This window comes from Podarcis tiliguerta (genome assembly GCF_965153285.1).
Source record: "Podarcis tiliguerta genome assembly, chromosome: 8".
In the NCBI taxonomy this organism is placed as follows: domain Eukaryota; kingdom Metazoa; phylum Chordata; class Lepidosauria; order Squamata; family Lacertidae; genus Podarcis; species Podarcis tiliguerta.
Window position 1 is genome coordinate 51113494 of NC_139541.1, and position 18501 is coordinate 51131994.

Below are 18501 nucleotides of genomic sequence, written 5' to 3' on the forward strand. Positions count from 1 at the left end.
GCCACTCACTTATAGAAGCAGAAGGGGCCACTTTGCAATGCTACTGGGGGGACACACACACACCTGGTGGCAAGGTCTCAAACTACAGTCTTTTTTTTTGCCCCGCTTGATATTTGCATTGGAAGGTAAACTTCCATTAGTGGGTTGAGACTTCCATTGCCAATATGCGCTGAGACTGCAGCAGGCCAGTGGTTAGCAGATCCTACCCCACCAGGGTTCTGTGCTGCATCAGACTCCCAACACCTACTGTGTTGCACTCAGTGCACTTTGCCAAAATTATCTACATACTGGAAAGGAGGGGTTGTAGATGCAGAATGATCACTTACCATTGGCAATGCAGTGAACTCACGGCTGCGATGAACACTTGGCAACTTCCATTCTCACAGCTCCAGCAGGCCAGCTGTTCCACTAGATTAGCTCTCCGACTAATCATAAGCAGCCCAAAAGCAGGGAGGGTGCAGGGTCCAACACCTGCTATCCCTTAACAAAACAAAACCACTACCAATAATAAAAGCATCCTGTGGACCACCCATTGGGCCACTGCTAATAAATGCATCAATAACCTCATCTCTGATAAGCCATCTGTTAGGCCAGCAGTCAGGAAGGGGGGGTGCAATAGCACACCCTGCACTGAAGGGACAATCTGTGGCACAGAGCAAGATGATTCTGACCAACTTATTAGAAACAACACTATTCGTCAGTTTCCCCATAGCCAAAAGGTGTCCTGGAGATCGACCAAGTTATAGGGTATCAGTTATGCAAAACAGTAAAAAGACAGTTATGCAGATAGGAATCATTGCTATTTGCATGATTAATATAGGTCACATAATGCAGCTTTTCAGTGTGTAGAATCTGGATGGCTCATCCACCAAGGGCACACGCGGGCCCTGGAGGTGACTTGCCAATTCTAACAGAATCAAAAGAAGTCAAACTAAAGAGTTAGAACACCAACATCAGGGGGCGATCTTTTTAGTTTCAATAAGCAAAGATTACGCAATAGGTGCAGAGGTTAGAACCTGAAGCATCAGCACTTGTGAAAAATGTGTAAGCTATGAGACTGCTTTGAAGTACTTCCAGAAAATAGTATCCTTCCCAACTCTTCCATTTGATTATGGATACTTGAGCTAACTTTGTGTTTAAAGTCGATGCTGAAAGAGAATTATCCAGGTTTAAGGTGAAAACTATTTTTACACCATCTAACATCTTTGCAAGGACAACCACAAGCCTGGTCCAGAGTAGGCATGGTGGGTGCCAGGGTAGTAGTGAGCACTAAACTGAACACCCTGCCATTCTGCGTTGGTTTATTTCTGCTACAAATCTACTTCTGAGCAAGGGCTCAGGCAGCAGTGGTGGTGGAGAGAACAGCAAAGACCAGTCACAGTCAACTTCTTAAGTGTTCCTGACTCACCTAAGAACCACAGACCTCTGTAGCAGTTGGTCACTTGTAACATAGCCAGGCAAACTTTACACAGCTATGAAACTGTCGCCTAGGAATTTGAATCCAACCCCTGGGTAGTGGAAGAATAAAGACTGTAAAAAAACTGCAGTGACAAAATGTTTTATTAAAAAAAACCCTCCCTTTTCAATTCCAACAAAGGATGTTTTCAGAAGCCCTGTAGGATGCTTAAAACTATTATTAGTACAGCTTTAAGTGTGAAGACTGTATCCACTTTACAAATCCTCAACTTTCCATATAGGTGGGCTTTCAAACAAATGTAGCAAATAGTTTGTCTGTTGTTTTGGTCCATCAGATGAATGGTAGAGTAGCATTAAAGTTTTACAAAACATCCCATATAAATAACCTGAAGCTGTAACAGTACACCAAGATCCGTTTCTGACACTGACACATCAGGCAGTACTAGCTGACAAATCAACATTGTTTTACAGTAATGTACATTGTGCCGACTGACTGTTTGAAACGTGACACACATCTTTGCTTTCAAGGTTTTGGTTTGAGGGTGTGAAAAATGGCGAGAACTAGGCTAGGCTAACAAACAGTAAGAATTAAAAACCTCTCAGAAGTCACCAAGTGATAAAACCATTTCAGCAAACAGGAGTTGTCTTATTTTCCCATAACAATCCGTCTTTCAGGCATTATATAATTAGACATGCTTCGTTTTCAGGCCCACAATGCTTATAAACTAGATGTCTACTAAATCTTACTAGAGAAGTTCTAAGTCCTACCAAACGAAAATGGGAAGATACTGCAAGCCAGAGTCCTAGTTGTGGACATTTTGCACACCCTAGCAATCATCCTATTGGCACGTCCTACTGGTTGGAGCATTCTAGCACTCAGTCTAGTGCTATCACATCATCCTGCTCTTCAGCCAATTGTTCTGAGCGCAGCCGTTTGGTGCCAGTGTATTCCTTCTCATCCAGCTTCCTTTTCCGGCTCTTGCTTTCTGTGTCATCAGCATTGCTTGAAGAACCTTCCTCAGTCTCAACTATCAGCACATCATCATCTTCCTCTTGAGCTGGAAAAGAAAAGAGTCACTGCATTGCAGCCTAGCGGTGTTGTTTTAAATACAGGCTTAACATAAATAGGCTAAATGTTCCACACTTGTACCTAAAATGAAGCACATGACTGTTTTCAAATATTCAAGAGAATAAATGATACTGAGAGTGATGGCAAATTGCCATCTTAGAAAATAATGGACCAGCTCAATCCATAAATGCATGGTCCCTCAGTGAGTTAAGATATATTGACTGGATGTGCAAAAGCTAAAGCAAAAATTGTGAACAAACAGGCCCTTCTGGGGGCTTAAGTGAATTTTCAAGATCCAGGAAAATTTGGAAGGCTTTATAAAGGTTTATCTTGCGTCCTAGAATTTCAAGGGGCTGCCAATACCTCCAAGCAGTTGTAGGTATGTCGATACAGTTCCCTCCCACTGCCAGTCTTTACCTGTGGATGTTGAGGGCTGTGCCCCATCATCACTTCCATTGGTGATATTCTTAGTGACTGGCTGTTCCGATGGCTTGGGACCAACAACTTCATCACCAACAACTTCAAACTCCACATCTTTCCCAAGCTCCTCGCTGATTAAAAAAAAAATGCAGAAAAAAACACACTCAGATGATGGTCAAATGAGCCAAAACACTATGATGGTCAAATAAGAGGCAGTTTGTGAAATGGCTTATTCAACCCGAGGTGTTGGCTTTTTCAACCCTTGCTTGCCTGAGCACCACAGTACACCCCAAGGCAGTTATGGATGCTGTGCCAATGGGGAGGGCCTGGGAGTTATTCTTGCATATTAGAGAACGCTACTGGCTCTCAATTTTGTGTTTTTCACAAATGCAGAGCTGGTCTCTGTATTAGCAAGACTTATATCACTTATTTAATCTGAAGGTTCTTTTGGCAGAGTTGCAGTTTCTGGTTCTGATAGCTCTAGGAAATCAATGGCCTTCACCTGTGCAGTACGTTGATCAGCAGGGTATAGTCCTGCAGAAAGTCATCTGCTTGCAGCCGACTACCATTTCGGATCCCAAAGTCTGACAACTTCCTGTGGTTATTTGCTGAGGGGGACATGGGGAAAACCGGAGAAAAGCAGCGTCAGGTACTCTGTAGAAACATCAGTCGCCTCCAAGGCTTTTCTTAACTCAAAACACTCAAAAGCAAAGGAAAAGTAAGCAAAGTATGGCTGCTAATACCTATTGATCTATGTTAAAATTTAATACATCACGTATACTCTTTTCTTTGCCATAAATATGGAAGGCTGCGCACTTCAAAGCCAGAAGCTACACTTAAGAAAACCTGCAACGGACTTGGGAGGCTGGGCTATGAGATCATCTCCAGTGGCTTGATGATATCTCCGTTCCTGGTTTGATTGATACCTGTTGCCAGACCCCTAATAATACATGACTGCAGCCAAGATTGCATTGTATAACCCAAACAAAATCCTCCAAATCTGAGAACTGTAGTAATGAGGGTCCAACTACAGCTTGGATAATATCCACATCTATGGGTCACCTGGCTCAGAGCACCCAGAGGCAGACACAAGGCTACACAGTGTTGCACATTGTGTGTTTGCTGCAGTGCAAAGGACATACAGTGTGGAGCTTCCTTAAATGTCAGGCTGACTTTTGACCACACCAGTTTCACTTTCATTTCATACCTTCAGTTTCTCCTTCTTCGGAGGATATCAGAATAGTCCCCTTTCCATCTTCTATCTGGACATCAGGTGCTACCATATTGAATTTTTCTTTCACTATCTGAAAGGATGCAAGGGAGGGAAAAATCTATAAGCAAGACTCTGAAACAATAATCCTTTTCCAAGACTTACACCCAACCCCCTTCTGATACACGATCAAAACAACACTTTCTACCAGGGATGCGCACCAGCTACAAAATTCGCCTTGCATCTGTAATGTTGGTATGCAACCCAACCTATTTTCAGTCCGTGTCTTTCTGGTCTGGCTTACCATTTCTGGCCAGATGAAATCTGTTAAATCTCAGGCCCCATCTCTGTGTGTTGACTAGGGTGTGGGAGCAGCATCAGAGTGCAGGGGAAAAATCCAGCTACGAAGAAACCCTGAGGGTGGGTGTGAAACAGGATGAGTGAGAGGCAACGCTTGAGGAGAGTTCCAAGGGCCAGGCAGAGAGGTTTGGAGGGCCGCATGTGGCCCCTGGGCCTGGGGTTCCCTACCTGTGTTTTAGGGCCTAAGGTGCAGAACAGATTCTGCAGATTAGCGATTTAGGAACAGTGCTTAAACTGAAAAACCTAAGAGGTGGATGAAGGGAGAGGCTCATTCACCTTATCTTGTAGCGTCAAAACTGTGACTTTGTTGACATCAAGTTTCACTGTCACCTCTGGCTTACTTGCACACACATAGCAATTGGGATTAGGAGGGTCCAAAGCGCAGGGGACAAGCAGCTTCTTCCTTGGGTTTGGTTGTTTATTAAGGAAGATCTTCAGAAGATAAGAAAAAAGGGAATCAATTATCCAGCATGAACAATCAAAAGAGAAGAGAGAGGAAATCAACACCACACTTACTGCTCTGCACTGCTCTATTTTTCCTGAGAGAATCTTTAAACCCTCCAGCACAATCAGACCAGCTATTATGGCATTAGTGGTAGCTATTGCAGGAATGATGTTTCCTGCCATTGCTGTGGAAGAAGCAGAAATAAGGAGTTTATGTAGCATATTAAAACAAGGACAGAGAAAATCCTTCAAGAAAATAAATATAAGCTTTTCACTTACATTTGATATCAAATCTGCTCTTCATGTTCATACTAAAGATATGCATTCTGAGGTTCGCAGCAGAAGTAACAAAGTCCATTGCAGAAGGATCATCCTGTTAAATAGTCATTTTGAAGTAAAATAGAAAATACTGATCATTTTAGAATGAACAGAGGCATTTCTGGAACTTGAAAAAAATAACTGTATAAAATAAGCTTGAACTCAAACTCTTTTAACACATTACTCATAAAACATACCCTTCTAATTGTTAAAATTGCTATAAGTACCAAGTAACAGTTCTGTAATGCAACTTAATATGACTAACTTTTATTTTGTGGCCACACTGACAGCTGAGCCATGAGTCCAGCATTTCCATCCCTTGAAGTGGTGAGATACTAATCCCCCAAGAATGTAAAAATCAAGTAGTTCAATCACAGCAATGAGCCTTTGAGATATAGTTTGATTATACTGCTTTTCCAATAAGAACCATGGGAACAGATAAGTTTCTAAAGATAGTTCATTATTATATCTATATAAAAACATCTTTAAACAGAATCTCTCTTCATCTATGAAGTTTCACTTATAATCCCCATTTTTTATTGTGCCCTACACCACTCATTGTTAAAAGTTTTGGAGAGATGTACATTCATCCAAAAGGTACATAGTTTCTAGGTCCAATTCAAAGTGAAAGTCTTCTCCTTTAAAGCCCTTCACAGTATCCCATATAAACTGCCTGCTCCCAAATGAATCTCAGCACAAAGATCATTTTTCAGAAGGATTTTTGGAAACAAGGCAAGTGTTAACAGGGGAGAGGGTCTTGTGATCCTTAGAGAGGTCCACCTGGCATCTTCTCTATTAAGGTTTAGGTGCTATGTTAAGAGCTTTTTAGTTGCCCAAGTTTTCTAAACAAACAGACTAATTTTAGTTATCCGATTTCTGATTTTAACTTTTGTATACAATATTATTGTTTGGTTTTATGTAGTTGTTGTGAACTGTTTTGATTTTTAAAAACGAATTAGTGGTATATAAACAAACGAATTTTATCTGCTGACATTTTCCCTTAGGCAGCTTTATCATTTTTAGTGTAGCTTTTTATTCTGCTCTGCTTCTAATCGTTTGGAAAGTTCTCTCGCTTGAGCAGCACTGAATTCAAGGGGACCCTCCTCCGTGCTCCAGATGTCACTTCCCATGAGGCCACTTTTTTCATCAAACAAGAATGGAGAACTGCACTTTGTTTCTATAGGGCTTCTGCTTGAGACCTGCTCAGTGGATTGTTCCCTCTGCATTTATAGCCAACAGAGGCCGCATCTAAAATTGACAATTTGCAAAGCCCAACAGAGGGTACACATCTGTTCAACAGTCTAATGTCATTTACAAGGCTCAGAGACAGCCATTTTTTTGTAGAGAAGATATTGTGAGAACGCTAACCGCTAGTGTGCTAGGCATATCTACTATTAGTGCTGTGCTAGAATCCAAACATTTTTACTCGTCTGCATGCAACACATCCCCAAACGTTTGCTGAACTAACCTTGTCCCATATAAGTTCAGCTCCATCACCTTTTTCCGCTAGTTGAGCTCTCAGAGTCTCTACACTCTTAGAAAACAGACGTGCGTAGCTCTTGACATCCAGAACCTGTTGGTCTTTCAAGCCCAAGGAAGGTTCATTCTGTTGATCAGATGTGCTGTTTTCTTTAAAGGAAAGGAAGCGAGAAACTTGTTTGTTAAAACCTTCTTCAAATTCAACTTGTTTTGTTTTCCCATCTATACACACGTCTTTAAGGAGTTAGCAAATGCTTCCACTGCTACCAACATAAGTCTGAAGCTAATTCAATAGCACAAATGGCTGATTTACTGGATTTTTCATCACAAGGATTTGTAGTGAATATGTGAAAAGCATAATGTCTGAGGAAATTTGGAAGTGCAGCTGCAGTACCTCAGAGGTAGCCATATGGTCTCCTCCAGATGCTGCTGAACTACAACTCCCATCATCCCTGACCACTAGCCATGCTAAGAGTCTAGCAGAATCTGGAGAGCACCCCATTGGCAAGCTTTGATGCACACTATAAACTCAGATGTCTTCATTGATCAATATCTTATCCCAGCTGCTATCACACGCCAAACTATTCTTTAAATAGGGCGGATTCAGGAACCACATCCCAACACCAAAACTAAGCACCTGCAACAGCTCTGCAGCAGTTCAGTAATAAAATTCATAGTTTACCTTAAAAGTAGACAGTCCAACTGTTAAGTATCAAAGAAAGGCAAATAATAATATGCTTACCCTGATTTTGTATTTCATTCCAGTCTAGAGGAACTGGAGGTTTCCTTTTCCTCCAGAGCTTATCCATTGTTAGCAGATATCTGATGTCATCTTTGAAAAGCTAGAAAATAAGATTTAGAAGAGAAGCCTACTATCAACTGATGTGCTTTCAAGAGTACATTTCAGATCTACTAACATTTAATATTGAACACCAGTGCATATTCATCTAGGCACCAAGAGCCTGTATTTGTATGAGAGGATATTTGTTTTATACAAATATGAATAGTCTTGTGATCAATATGTTCTCACTACAGGATTCATTCTAGGGGCTCTGCTTACTGAAGTGCAACACAATTAGATTGTGAGGAAAATGCAGGTTGGGGAAACATGGCCAGTACCATATCTGGGTTTATTGAAACATGCTTAATTCTGGCAACCAAACTCTTGGAAACATATTTGAAGCTGCAGAGTGAAATCTTGCACATGTTTGACCAGAAGTAAACTTAGCAAAGTAACATTCACACTTTTCAGAACAAAGTTGCAGATGTACTCTGCTCTGTTTGTACATTCGAAAGATTTAATTAATCCAGCCTTGTATATCAGTACCAGAGAAGGAATTGCATGCCAGTGTCCCTCTCCTTCCAGTCTGCAGCAAGCTTTTGTTACTCAACTCCTTTTATTAGCTGATATCTCATGATGATACAGAATAGGAGTAGCTAACCTGGCACCCTTCAAATGTTGCAGACTAGAACTCTTATCACTGCTGACCAATGGCCAGTCTAAAATATCTGGAGGGCACAAAGTTTGCTATTATATAGACCCTTGACCAATTACTTGTGTCCTTTCTATTTTCTGACAACCTTCCCATTCCTCATACAGCCCATCACTAATTTAGCCATTATCTCTAACCCAAATGAAAGACAACAGGGACAAGAGGAGGATAGGTGTGTTGCTGGTCACGACTGACCCTACAGTGTCCTGAGTTTTAGTGCTCTGCCATTTGCACAGGAAGAGGATTCGGGCTTATTTATTTTATTTTTAGTCAAGTTTATATACCACTTCAAATAAAAATATCCAAGCCATGTACACCATTAAAAACATACAACCGGACTATGATCCTTCATTGCAGGGGGTTGGACTAGATAGCCCTTTGGGTCCCTTCCAACTCTACAATTCTATGAAAACCAGCAAGTTGAAATCCCGAGTAAACAAATAGCCAGGCACTGAAATATCCACACAGTCAATGCTTGCCTAATGTGAACAGTTGATGAAAAGCAGATGCAAGTGTAAAGCCGATCTTACAACATGTCTGCCCCCGCTTAACAGTGGCATAAAAAGAAATTTCTGCAAATGCCACTGACTTAAGACAAATACCTTAGTGAAGAGTTTAACCGAATCATATCCTGTTGATTTAGCCCATTCCTTGGTTGAAACACGTTTAATATCACCATCTTCATTAGATGCTCTTGCTCTGGCCTCAGCTTCTGCTGGCTCCCCTGTCGATAAGATGACATTTTCCATTTGCTATCAAGATCACTCACCTGGCACAGATACAATTTTACCAAAAGAGGGAAACCTAGTCAGGAGGCTTCTTCTACTTTTTCAACAAACTAGTCTATTAAAGAACCAGAATGTTACCTGAAATATTCAGAATGTTATGGCTCAATTAATGAACCAGGATTCAAAGCAATACTAATGTTGGTTATTTAAGAGTAAATATTAACCAACTACTGATGGTTCTCCTATACGCAGCATATACACAGAACTTTGCAACTCTGCAACTGAGGACCAAGGAAAATATTATTCTGTGGCAGCTGACACCCAACCAGAAGTTGCACAGCTGATAGAAGGACTCCCCAAGAGAAGCACAAAACTGTCTTTTTTTTTTTTTACTTACAAGCAGCTTCAGGATCAGCTCTGTCAGGAGACACTTCTTGATCAGCATCTTCTTCTCCAAACAGCTGACTACATTTTAAAACACAAATGGTGGTTAGAGACTGAAATGTCTTTGCTTGAATAATCTTGAAAGCAAGTTATTTATGGTAGTGCTATGTCCAGCTGTTAACATAAAGGTTTGGTTTTAGCCATTAAGTTGCTCCTCCAAATAGCATGCTTTATTTTTTTTCTTTGCAAACTGCTTTAAGACACAAGGGAAGTGGGGTGTAATTTTAAAAAACCAAGACTAGGGGAAAAGTCAATTTACACTGCAACAGAGCTCAGAGATGTTTCACATCCAAACCATTCACACAAAATTGAGAAGGTAACTAGCCCTGACAAATTGGAACTGCAATAAAACGGGGGGCCACCAGGTGGTGCATTGGAAGATGGCCGACAATAACATCTCTCCGACCCATACGAGGTAATTAAGAGGCTGCTATGGGAAGTATACAGTCTTCCTACCCACCCCCCAAGGAGATGGGGGGGGGCCTGCCTTGTCAGCGGTGTCCACAACGCACCCCCGGATTCGAGAGAAGGGGGTGCCGGTCACTTGGCACGAGCCCTCGATGAGGTCGGCTCTTCCTGATGCCGGTTCCAATCAGCGCATGCTGGTTCGCTTTAGCTCGGAATTATAATTGGAAACATATGATTGGAAAGAAGCTAAAGCACATACATCAAGCAATCGATCGGGAGATAAGACTGCTGATTTATGGATCTCTGTGACCGGAGTGACGGATGGATAAATAAATCAAGTGATGAACCACCATTAAGAGACTGGTATGTTTGGAATGAAAAAGAAGGGGGGTGGGGTGGAGGAAAAAACTTTTCTTTTCTTTGCATTATGTGATATTACTAACCCTCCACCCCAGAAAGAAGATTGTTGCGTTTTATTAATCACAAGCAGGAATGCAAGAACTGTGTGGAGTGGATTATAGTTAAAGAGATGATTGGTGAACGAGAACGGAGGAAAATTTTATGACGCAGCTTAAAATGGCGTCTCGCTAAGACAGGCTTGCCTGAGAAAGAAAGACAGGGGGAGGAGAATCAGGACCATTGGAATTGCATGATGATTGGAATGTGATCTTAACCTGACAGAGCCCTCCTGATATACTTGGCAAGCCTGAGAAAATTAAAGGACAGACCGAAGATAATTTTTTTATGGAAGCGTGGAATGGCGGCTGTCCCTAAGTGATATGATCTTTGGAGAGTGCAAAACCCACACAGAGGATGTCTGTCTCTAATCCGCTTGTGAAGATTATCAGAGATCGCAAAGAAAGGAATATATGATAACAACAAGAAGATGAAGAAAGTAATAAAGGACTATCTGGATTGAACTGGATAGAACTGTTTCATTAAAGCAGCAATATAAGTGATGTTTGGACCTGTTCGGAGCTTGATGTATGGGTACCCCCAACAAAATTTAAAATTTGGCTGTATAATTTGGAACGAATGTGATTTGGATAATGTGATGTGATTGGCCTGTTAATAAAAATTATTTTTTTAAAAAAGGAACTGCAATAAAACTCTGTACTCAAACTCTCCTCAAAGGAGAGCATGCCACTCCCTCCTGCATTTCATATTTCTTTTTCAACTGCTACTATTCTAAAGCTACTGAGCATGCTCAGTACTCGCTGGGCTGCTTTCCCCAAGTTTTTACCTTTCAGTTTTCTTTTTCAAAGTTATATTGTACTTCTGCATAATGCTGAGGTTCCCTCTAAACATGCTGACAACTCCCCTCTTGTTTCTCAAGGAATCAATTTTTCCTACAATCCTGTTGGCACTTGTATAGGAAGGAGTGATCTCTATGGATTATTGAAACCTATTAGATATCTTTTTATAGGAACAAGCACTCAAGGCAACCTACACACAACAGACCAGACCAGCCTGATGTCTAGATTTCACATAGCTGCATCCTGGCACCTAACTAATCTGCTAGACACACAAGGCCATCAAATTCATGGCTCTTCTACACTTTGCAAAACAACCATCACAGCGTATCAGGTACAGAAAAGCTGGATCTAGCCAGTTTTCACTGGTGCTCACAAATCAGACCACTGAAGAACTTTATGGTTAAAAAAATTAGCTTACTTGAACAAATACTTTGCCCACACAATGCAGTGGATTGGTTCAGAAGGAGTGTTGCGAATAGTACAACCTGGAAAGGTCTTCTGGGTTGGTTTGGGCTGACATTCATAACATTCCGTCACTCCCTACAGAGGGGGAAAGGTAGAAAATAATTTTTGAGTCATATTTCCATTGTTAGTTGAAAACCACACTTAAGGGATCATAATGCTACAGCATATGAAAACACAGTATCATTGCCACACCTTTTTGATAACTGTTACTTGTCCAAGGTAGCCTGCAGTTCCACTCTCTATAAGGGGGACATCAGCTGCCAGACACATCCTGTTCACATGGTTACGGGCAGCTGTAAACAGAAGAAGAGCCACTGATTTTCAAATGCAAACTTTATTATCCCCTTCTCCTCCTCAGGTAACACAAATAAGATATGTTCAATATTGCAACCTCACTGTACAGCGGGGAGCACATATTTAGCATTTTTGATAGTACTTCTCAGATTGCATTAAAAAGTACAGTTTGTAAAGATACCATTTGTCCCAATTGTCCCAACAGACTATTAGGAAACGGGGAGGCTAATACAGCCTTGCACAGTCTCTCAGTTTTCAAGCACATTCATGTCAGAACAGAGACATTTCAAAACTCCAGGTCTCAGTTGTCTCACATTATAGCAAAGATAAACCATACCTCTATTATCCAAGGCATTCATAACGAGGGTAAACTGACGAAAAAATTCCACATTATAGTCAGGGCTGCAAAAAAAGAAGACAAGATCCCGTTTAGGGGGTCAGTAAATAAATGCCTGTTGATATTGACGTGACAGGTGTATATGACTGCATGAATACAACATCTGCCAAACAGCACATCACAATAATTTCTGGTTGCACTAGTTACACCAACCATCACACAGCACAAATAAAACAAGTAAAACTTTTAAAACAGCCATTTTCTGTGTCCACGGAGAAAAAAATAGTTTGGGGCAAAATGAAAGTAATTGTTTTATTATTGCACTGATGGCTCATTGACAGGGTATTGTGACATTTCTGTAAAATTTTGATGTATGCAAGATCTGCCTAGGACCCAAATGGAAATAGTTTGCTTTTTTCTTATCTATTCCCCACCCAGAACAAAATTGCCTGTGACATTTCCAGTCAGACTATTTAGTGAATTATTATTATTTTTTGCTCTATATATGTATGGTTGAGGACAACACAAGGAGGTTACAGAAGCATAAGCTATGATTTTGTGCAAGTTGATATTCCCAATGGTATGTGTATAATTTAATCAGTCCAACAGAACGATGACTAGAAGGTGAACAATTTTAGTACAGTCAATTACAAGCCTATATATTCAAACTTTGCATATACTGAAGGCCAACAATAGAACATATTCCTAAAGTTAAACACATGACAACTGGAAACTAAGTAAACATGAGTTAAGAACTACAACTATCTTTCTAAAAAATAATGACATAAGTGTGAAGGAATTGCTCCAAACCTATTAAACACAATTATTGCATGTAGGTTTGTTTGAAAACGTGCTGGTTGCCAGGTTGGCATTGCCTGTAGCTAAGAATTACACTCAAGGCTATATCTAGTCAGAAACCTGCTTTGGCTAGCAGACAAGGGAAGATATGACACAAAGGATGGGCAAAAAGCAAAGGGGACATGCTGGAGAATGTACTAATGTGGCTAAATGGACTAAGTCAGGAAAGATGGTGTTGTTGTTTTTTTTGTTCTTTTGCTTCATTGCGAAGCTCCTTGTATGCTAACAATATTTCCTTGCTGTGCCTATATTCTGTTTTTGTCTTGTTTCATTAAAACATTGTGGACGCCACTATTTTATTACCTGCACCGTAAGCCAAGTTTCATGTTATTTGAGTTGTTCTTGGGGAGAAACAAAGGCAGGTTTGTGGAAATAACCTCCTTTCCCCCAGTGGCAGCTAGTCTTTAAGAGGGGAAGGTGGTCAGGCAAAGGTATACACTCTGTTGTGTCTGGAACTCCCTCCCCAGGCAGCATGAGACTCAGGGTAGCTGGGGTGCCACTACTTGGTGTGAAAAGAGTGACTGCTCAGTGAGTGGTGGTGTGCAAGAAATTGTCTCCAGGTGGCCAGACAGGAAAGCTTTTCATTTTGAAAATGGTCTTCCTCATCCACTGCCATCATAAAAACATAAGAGCCTTGCTGCATTAGACAAAAGGCCCATCTAATCCAGTATCCTGTTCCTACAGTGGCCAACCAGATACCTCTGGAAACCCTGCAAGCAGGACGTGAGGGCAAATCTCCCCTACTTGTGCTTTCCAGTTACTGGCTTCCAGAGGAGCAATGCCTTCAGCAGCAAAAGCAGAACACAGTGTGGCTTGTAGCCATTGACACCTTTATCCTCCATGAATTTGACTAATCCTCCTCTTTCAAAACCATCACTGTATCTTGTGCCATCATTAAGCCACGAATGACTAACAGTGTGGACACTCATAGCTAATTATTGTTTGGGGTATATGTCACTTTTTGTGGGCTTTTCCCCCCACAAAGCACATACAAATTCCAAATGTAAGAAGAATCAGACATACTTCATTACGCTGTCATGATAAGCTATAATGTTAGCTCCGGGATGAAACCTTAACACACTTTCCTTGGCAACCTGAAAGACAACAAGAACACATACAACTAATTTTTACTAATCTAGTCATCTTAAACCTCCTCCTATGAGTTAGAAATAGCCTTATTGATTTTTTTAAAAAAGTTCAAGCACCCAATTATCTTCTGAGCTTTGAAGATAATTCTGTTTCATGGTCTATTATGATACAAACATATTAAATATATAAAGGAACATATCATAAAGTAAACATTATAATCAAGGTGAACTTCTTGAAGTTATCACATGAAATTTAATTCCAGCAGATGCCTAATAGGTATTCTTCTAAAGTTGTATCAAAAACAATACTGAATTAAATTGTGAAAGCTTCTCTTTGAAATTCCTCTTACCTGAGCTTTTGATCTTCCAACATGCTTCTTCTGAAACAAGAATTGCCTGTTGAGATTGCTGACATCAATAGTATCCAGATCAATCTAGAAATAGATTAATTACAAACACTTCATATTTGTTCCGATTAACAAAAATGTACCTTGCCTTTATCAGAAATCATTGTCTTTAAAAAATGTGCTGCCCCCATTTGATCTACAGATATAGGCTAATTAAAACCAGTAGAAATAGCATTTGTATCAAGTTTTTTTTCTAGGACTGTAACACTTCAAAATACAAGTGGAGGATGAGCAGTATATCTACAGGTTTTTCCAGCATATAATTCATTGGCAAATACTGAGCTTAGAGCACATCACAGAAAACAGCACTAGCCTAGCCATACTACCCCATTCTTGAATTCCAAAGTGGTGTACTGTATTCTAAAATAGAGTTCCACTGTCTGTTTTATGGTAATCAAGAGGATGTAAAAAAGTTGAAAGAAACATGGCAGCAATGATTTTGAAACCAGAGGCAACATTTCTGCCATACTTCTTGTCCTCAGTTCTGAAAAAATGCAGTGTGGCTTAATAGTGCATTTGGTTTCCTAGACTTTACCTTGGAATAATCAACTAGCAACCTAACTGGTTCTATTTGCATCATAAAATGAAATTAGTCAAGTTCTGACACGACAATCTGATCTAGTGGGCAATGCTGATCCACGTACTCTGGTTTATTCTGACTACAGAAGAGTGATAACTCTATTGAAAATGTGACTGGAAAATTCAACCATATTGTTGAAAATTTATATATGTGAAATTACTAAAGCAGAGATCACCAACCTTTTTGGATCTTAAGTGTGTATGTGTACATTTGGATTTTCTGAATGAATGCCACAGGCACCACCTACTCCAGTTGCTTCTCTCCCAATTCCTTTCCTCTCACCCTACCAGTGGCTAGTCTCCTCCCATTCCTCTCTCCCTCTCTTTGCTTTTCCAAGGGGCATGACTAATGTGTGATCCAGCAGAATTAAAATGGAACTTGTTGAATTTGAATGGTTTTACCTCCCCTCAAACATCCTTAGTATTAAAGCTGTTATCTGTAGACAGCACACTAAAAATGACAAAACTACTGCTTGCCAGCACCACAGACACGGATTCAAGGCACAGATCCTAATGCATTTTCATATTTTATGATGGGATGAGCTATGTGCTGGGGGCAGGGACATTAAGTGCTCATGCCCCAGCAGCTGATAGGCTGGACTTAAAATACATACAACAAATGCCTTGCTGAACAGACTCTTAAATCCATCAACTTTTTAGCAGCACCCAGACAAAGGCCTCTGGGAAGATGACAATAATAACTGGAGGTTACCCCCCACTGTTTGAACCTGACATCTGCTAGAAGGTATATTGATGCCATTGAATTCATTCTTCACTCAGTCAATAGCTGCAAACAGACTTGTTTATCACCATGAATCTTTACAAACCTTTATAACTACCAATTCAGTATAACGGTGAGTGTTGGATAAGGACTAAGTTCAAATCTAAGTGATTCAAATCTCCACATAGCCATGAATGGCTGAGTGTGGGCCAGTTGCCATCTCTCAGCTTAACCTACCTCACAGGGCTGGTGGGAGAATAAAATAGGAATACAGAGCTATACATGCCACACTGAAGGAAGGAGGAGATAAAAATGTAACAGATAAATTGGTATTAGTGAACAAACAAAAGTGGTATTTGATATTAGTGAACAAACCAAGAGCCCATCTAAGTCTAGCATCCTGTTCCTAGAAGCAGCCAGCCAGATTGTGTGAACTGCCCTGTGATGTATGGTTGAAGGGTAGTATACAAATTTAATAAACATTAATAATTACTATCATTATTATTAATAATGATGGTTCTGGAGCTCACAAAGACGGCATTATTTTATCTAACAATCTGGTACTCTCTGTCAGCACAAGAATAGCATCTGCCAAGCCTGAACATCTATAAAGACTGCTTGATCAAAGACTCATTCTGGCAAACATTATGTCTACAAAAATAGCCCATCAGGTGCCCCTCGAAAACCCACAAGCAGAACATAAACAACCACATACACTCTGCACTGTGTCTGTAGCAACTGATCACTCAGCAATAGACTGCTCCTAAGAAGCTACCTTATTTCAAGTCACAACCATTGGTAGATCTGGAACTACAGCAGATCAACAAAGCCTCTCATCAGATGAGAATCCCTGATCTGTAGCAACATGCAGTGGTCAGAGCAGTGTTTCTTAAACTTGGGTCCTCGGATGTTGTTGGGCCACAACTCCCAACATCCCTGACCACTGGTTCTGCTAGCTAGAGATGATGGGAGTTGTAGTCCCAACAATAGCTGGAGACCCAAATTTGAGAAACACTGGGTTAGTTCCGGACTAGGGCCTGGTTGGTCATCATGAAGCTCCCTTGGTGACTTTGGGCCAGCCAGTACCACTCTAAGCTTAGCCTACCTCGCAGGGTTGCTGGGGGGGTTAATGAGGAGGGGGAGAACCACGGAAGCCACATTGAGCTGCCTGGAGAAAAACGTGGGCTATAAATGCAACGAAGGAAGGAATCTGCCCTGCCCTCCGCTACCCAAGAGGCTGAAGCGGCGCCACTTCGCGGGGGGTCCCGCCTTGGAAATGATAACAACGAAACCCCAATCCAAACAAGCGCGATGGCGTCACATCCCGAAGCCCCTCCTCCTCTCGGGTGGGGGAAGGGGACGCTGAGGCGACCCAATAAGAGCCGGCCGCGGGAGATAACGGCCAAGGCGGCCGAGGGAGGGCTCCCCTTTGCTTTTGGTTCCCTTCCCCGGAGGGCCTTCTCCCCGCCGCCGCCTCCTCACCACGTCGATGTTGGCGAACCCTGTGAGCACCAGGTCCTTGAGGAGCTCGCAGCCGATGCCTCCGGCGCCCACCACCAGCAGCCGCGCCCCGGCCACGGCCTGGGCCAGCTCTCCGGGCAGGGCGGCCGCCGCCACCGCCATCGCCGCTGCCTCAGAGGCCGACGGAGGGACGCGGGCGGGAAAAAGAAGGCACCGAGTGAAGCGGAGTCAGCGCCTTCGCGCATGCGCAGCCCTTCCCCTCATGCCCTCTCGTCGGGCGCAGCCGCGCTCCCGCCGTCATGGAGCCGGAAGCCCCAGAGCGGCGCCTGCAGCTGCGGCGCGACGACTCCTAGCGGCTGGGAGGACGTATAGCCCATACGCAGCACCGAGCGACAGGCAGGGTGGTCTTGTGGTTAGAATGTCGGCCTAAGGATGGAGAGATCAGGGTTCGAATCTCCACGCTGCAGTGGAGCTCACCTTTCTCACCATCTCTCAGCCTGACTTACCAAGCAGGGTGGTTGTGGGGATAAAAACGCGGGCGGGGGGCGGGGTTGCGAGAGAACCGGTTCCTACTCAGCCATGAAGCTCCCTAGGTGACTTGGGCCAGTCCCTCCCTCCCATCTCAGCCTAACCCACCTCACAGCATTGTAGTAGGGATTAAATGAAGATGGGGGAGAAAGGAAGGTGGGAGTTGAATGCAATAAAATAAATAAAATAATCGTGCCTGTGGACTTAAGATCCTTGCAGCAATAAATAGGCTACCAGTTGGCAACGTTAAATGCTGGAGAGAGGGTGAAGCCTTTGCAGAAAAAACTTGCACATGGGAACATCATGGTATGGAAAGGAGGAGGCAAAGGGAGATGTAGGCAACCCCACCATCCCACTCAGGTGCTACAATCCACATCGGCCTTGCCACTTAATTCTGGTGCACAGGACATTTTGTTGCCTGTGGCAGAGTAGTTGCTGCCCCAACTCTGCACATCAGAGTGCAGAATACCCCAGAACATGTACAGAGTTGATTCTGAAGAAACATTTTATTCTGAAACTGCACAAATGGGCCCTGAAAAACCAAAAGGTTAAAGTTATAGTCTGCATACACCCTGCCTGCATGCTCTAACTAGACACACTTCCTCATTTTACTTTCAGCCTTCATCATGCCTTTCTTGCTGGTGGTCCACTATGCCTGAGCTTCTAAGATGCTCTCCAGTTTACATATACTATTTTTATTTTCCTCCTATCTTAAACA

General features: G+C 42.1%; 1 protein-coding gene and 1 long non-coding RNA gene across 3 annotated transcripts in view; one reads left to right on the forward strand and one right to left on the reverse strand.

Annotated features, from left to right (window-relative positions):
* Window positions 1-18501, forward strand: part of LOC310683259 — a 179570-nt gene that overhangs the window by 120523 nt on the left and 40546 nt on the right. The gene's annotated exons all lie outside the window — the stretch shown is intronic.
* Window positions 1543-17594, reverse strand: UBA2 (ubiquitin like modifier activating enzyme 2). 2 transcript variants are annotated; one of them, XM_083452908.1, is made up of 17 exons: window positions 17277-17594; window positions 14438-14521; window positions 14023-14093; window positions 12142-12206; window positions 11703-11803; window positions 11464-11585; window positions 9335-9402; window positions 8812-8933; window positions 7459-7558; window positions 6706-6866; window positions 5199-5292; window positions 4992-5104; window positions 4752-4907; window positions 4113-4209; window positions 3408-3513; window positions 2903-3036; window positions 1543-2474 (listed from the first exon to the last, which is right to left on the reverse strand). In XM_083452908.1, the coding sequence occupies exons 1-17, from the start codon at window positions 17415-17417 to the stop codon at window positions 2293-2295; spliced, it is 1917 nt and encodes a 638-aa protein (XP_083309034.1). In that variant the 5' UTR covers window positions 17418-17594; the 3' UTR covers window positions 1543-2292. The 2 variants fall into 2 exon arrangements, with proteins under 2 accessions (XP_083309034.1, XP_083309035.1); XM_083452909.1 differs by having other exon boundaries at window positions 12142-12610; window positions 13903-14093; window positions 17277-17469.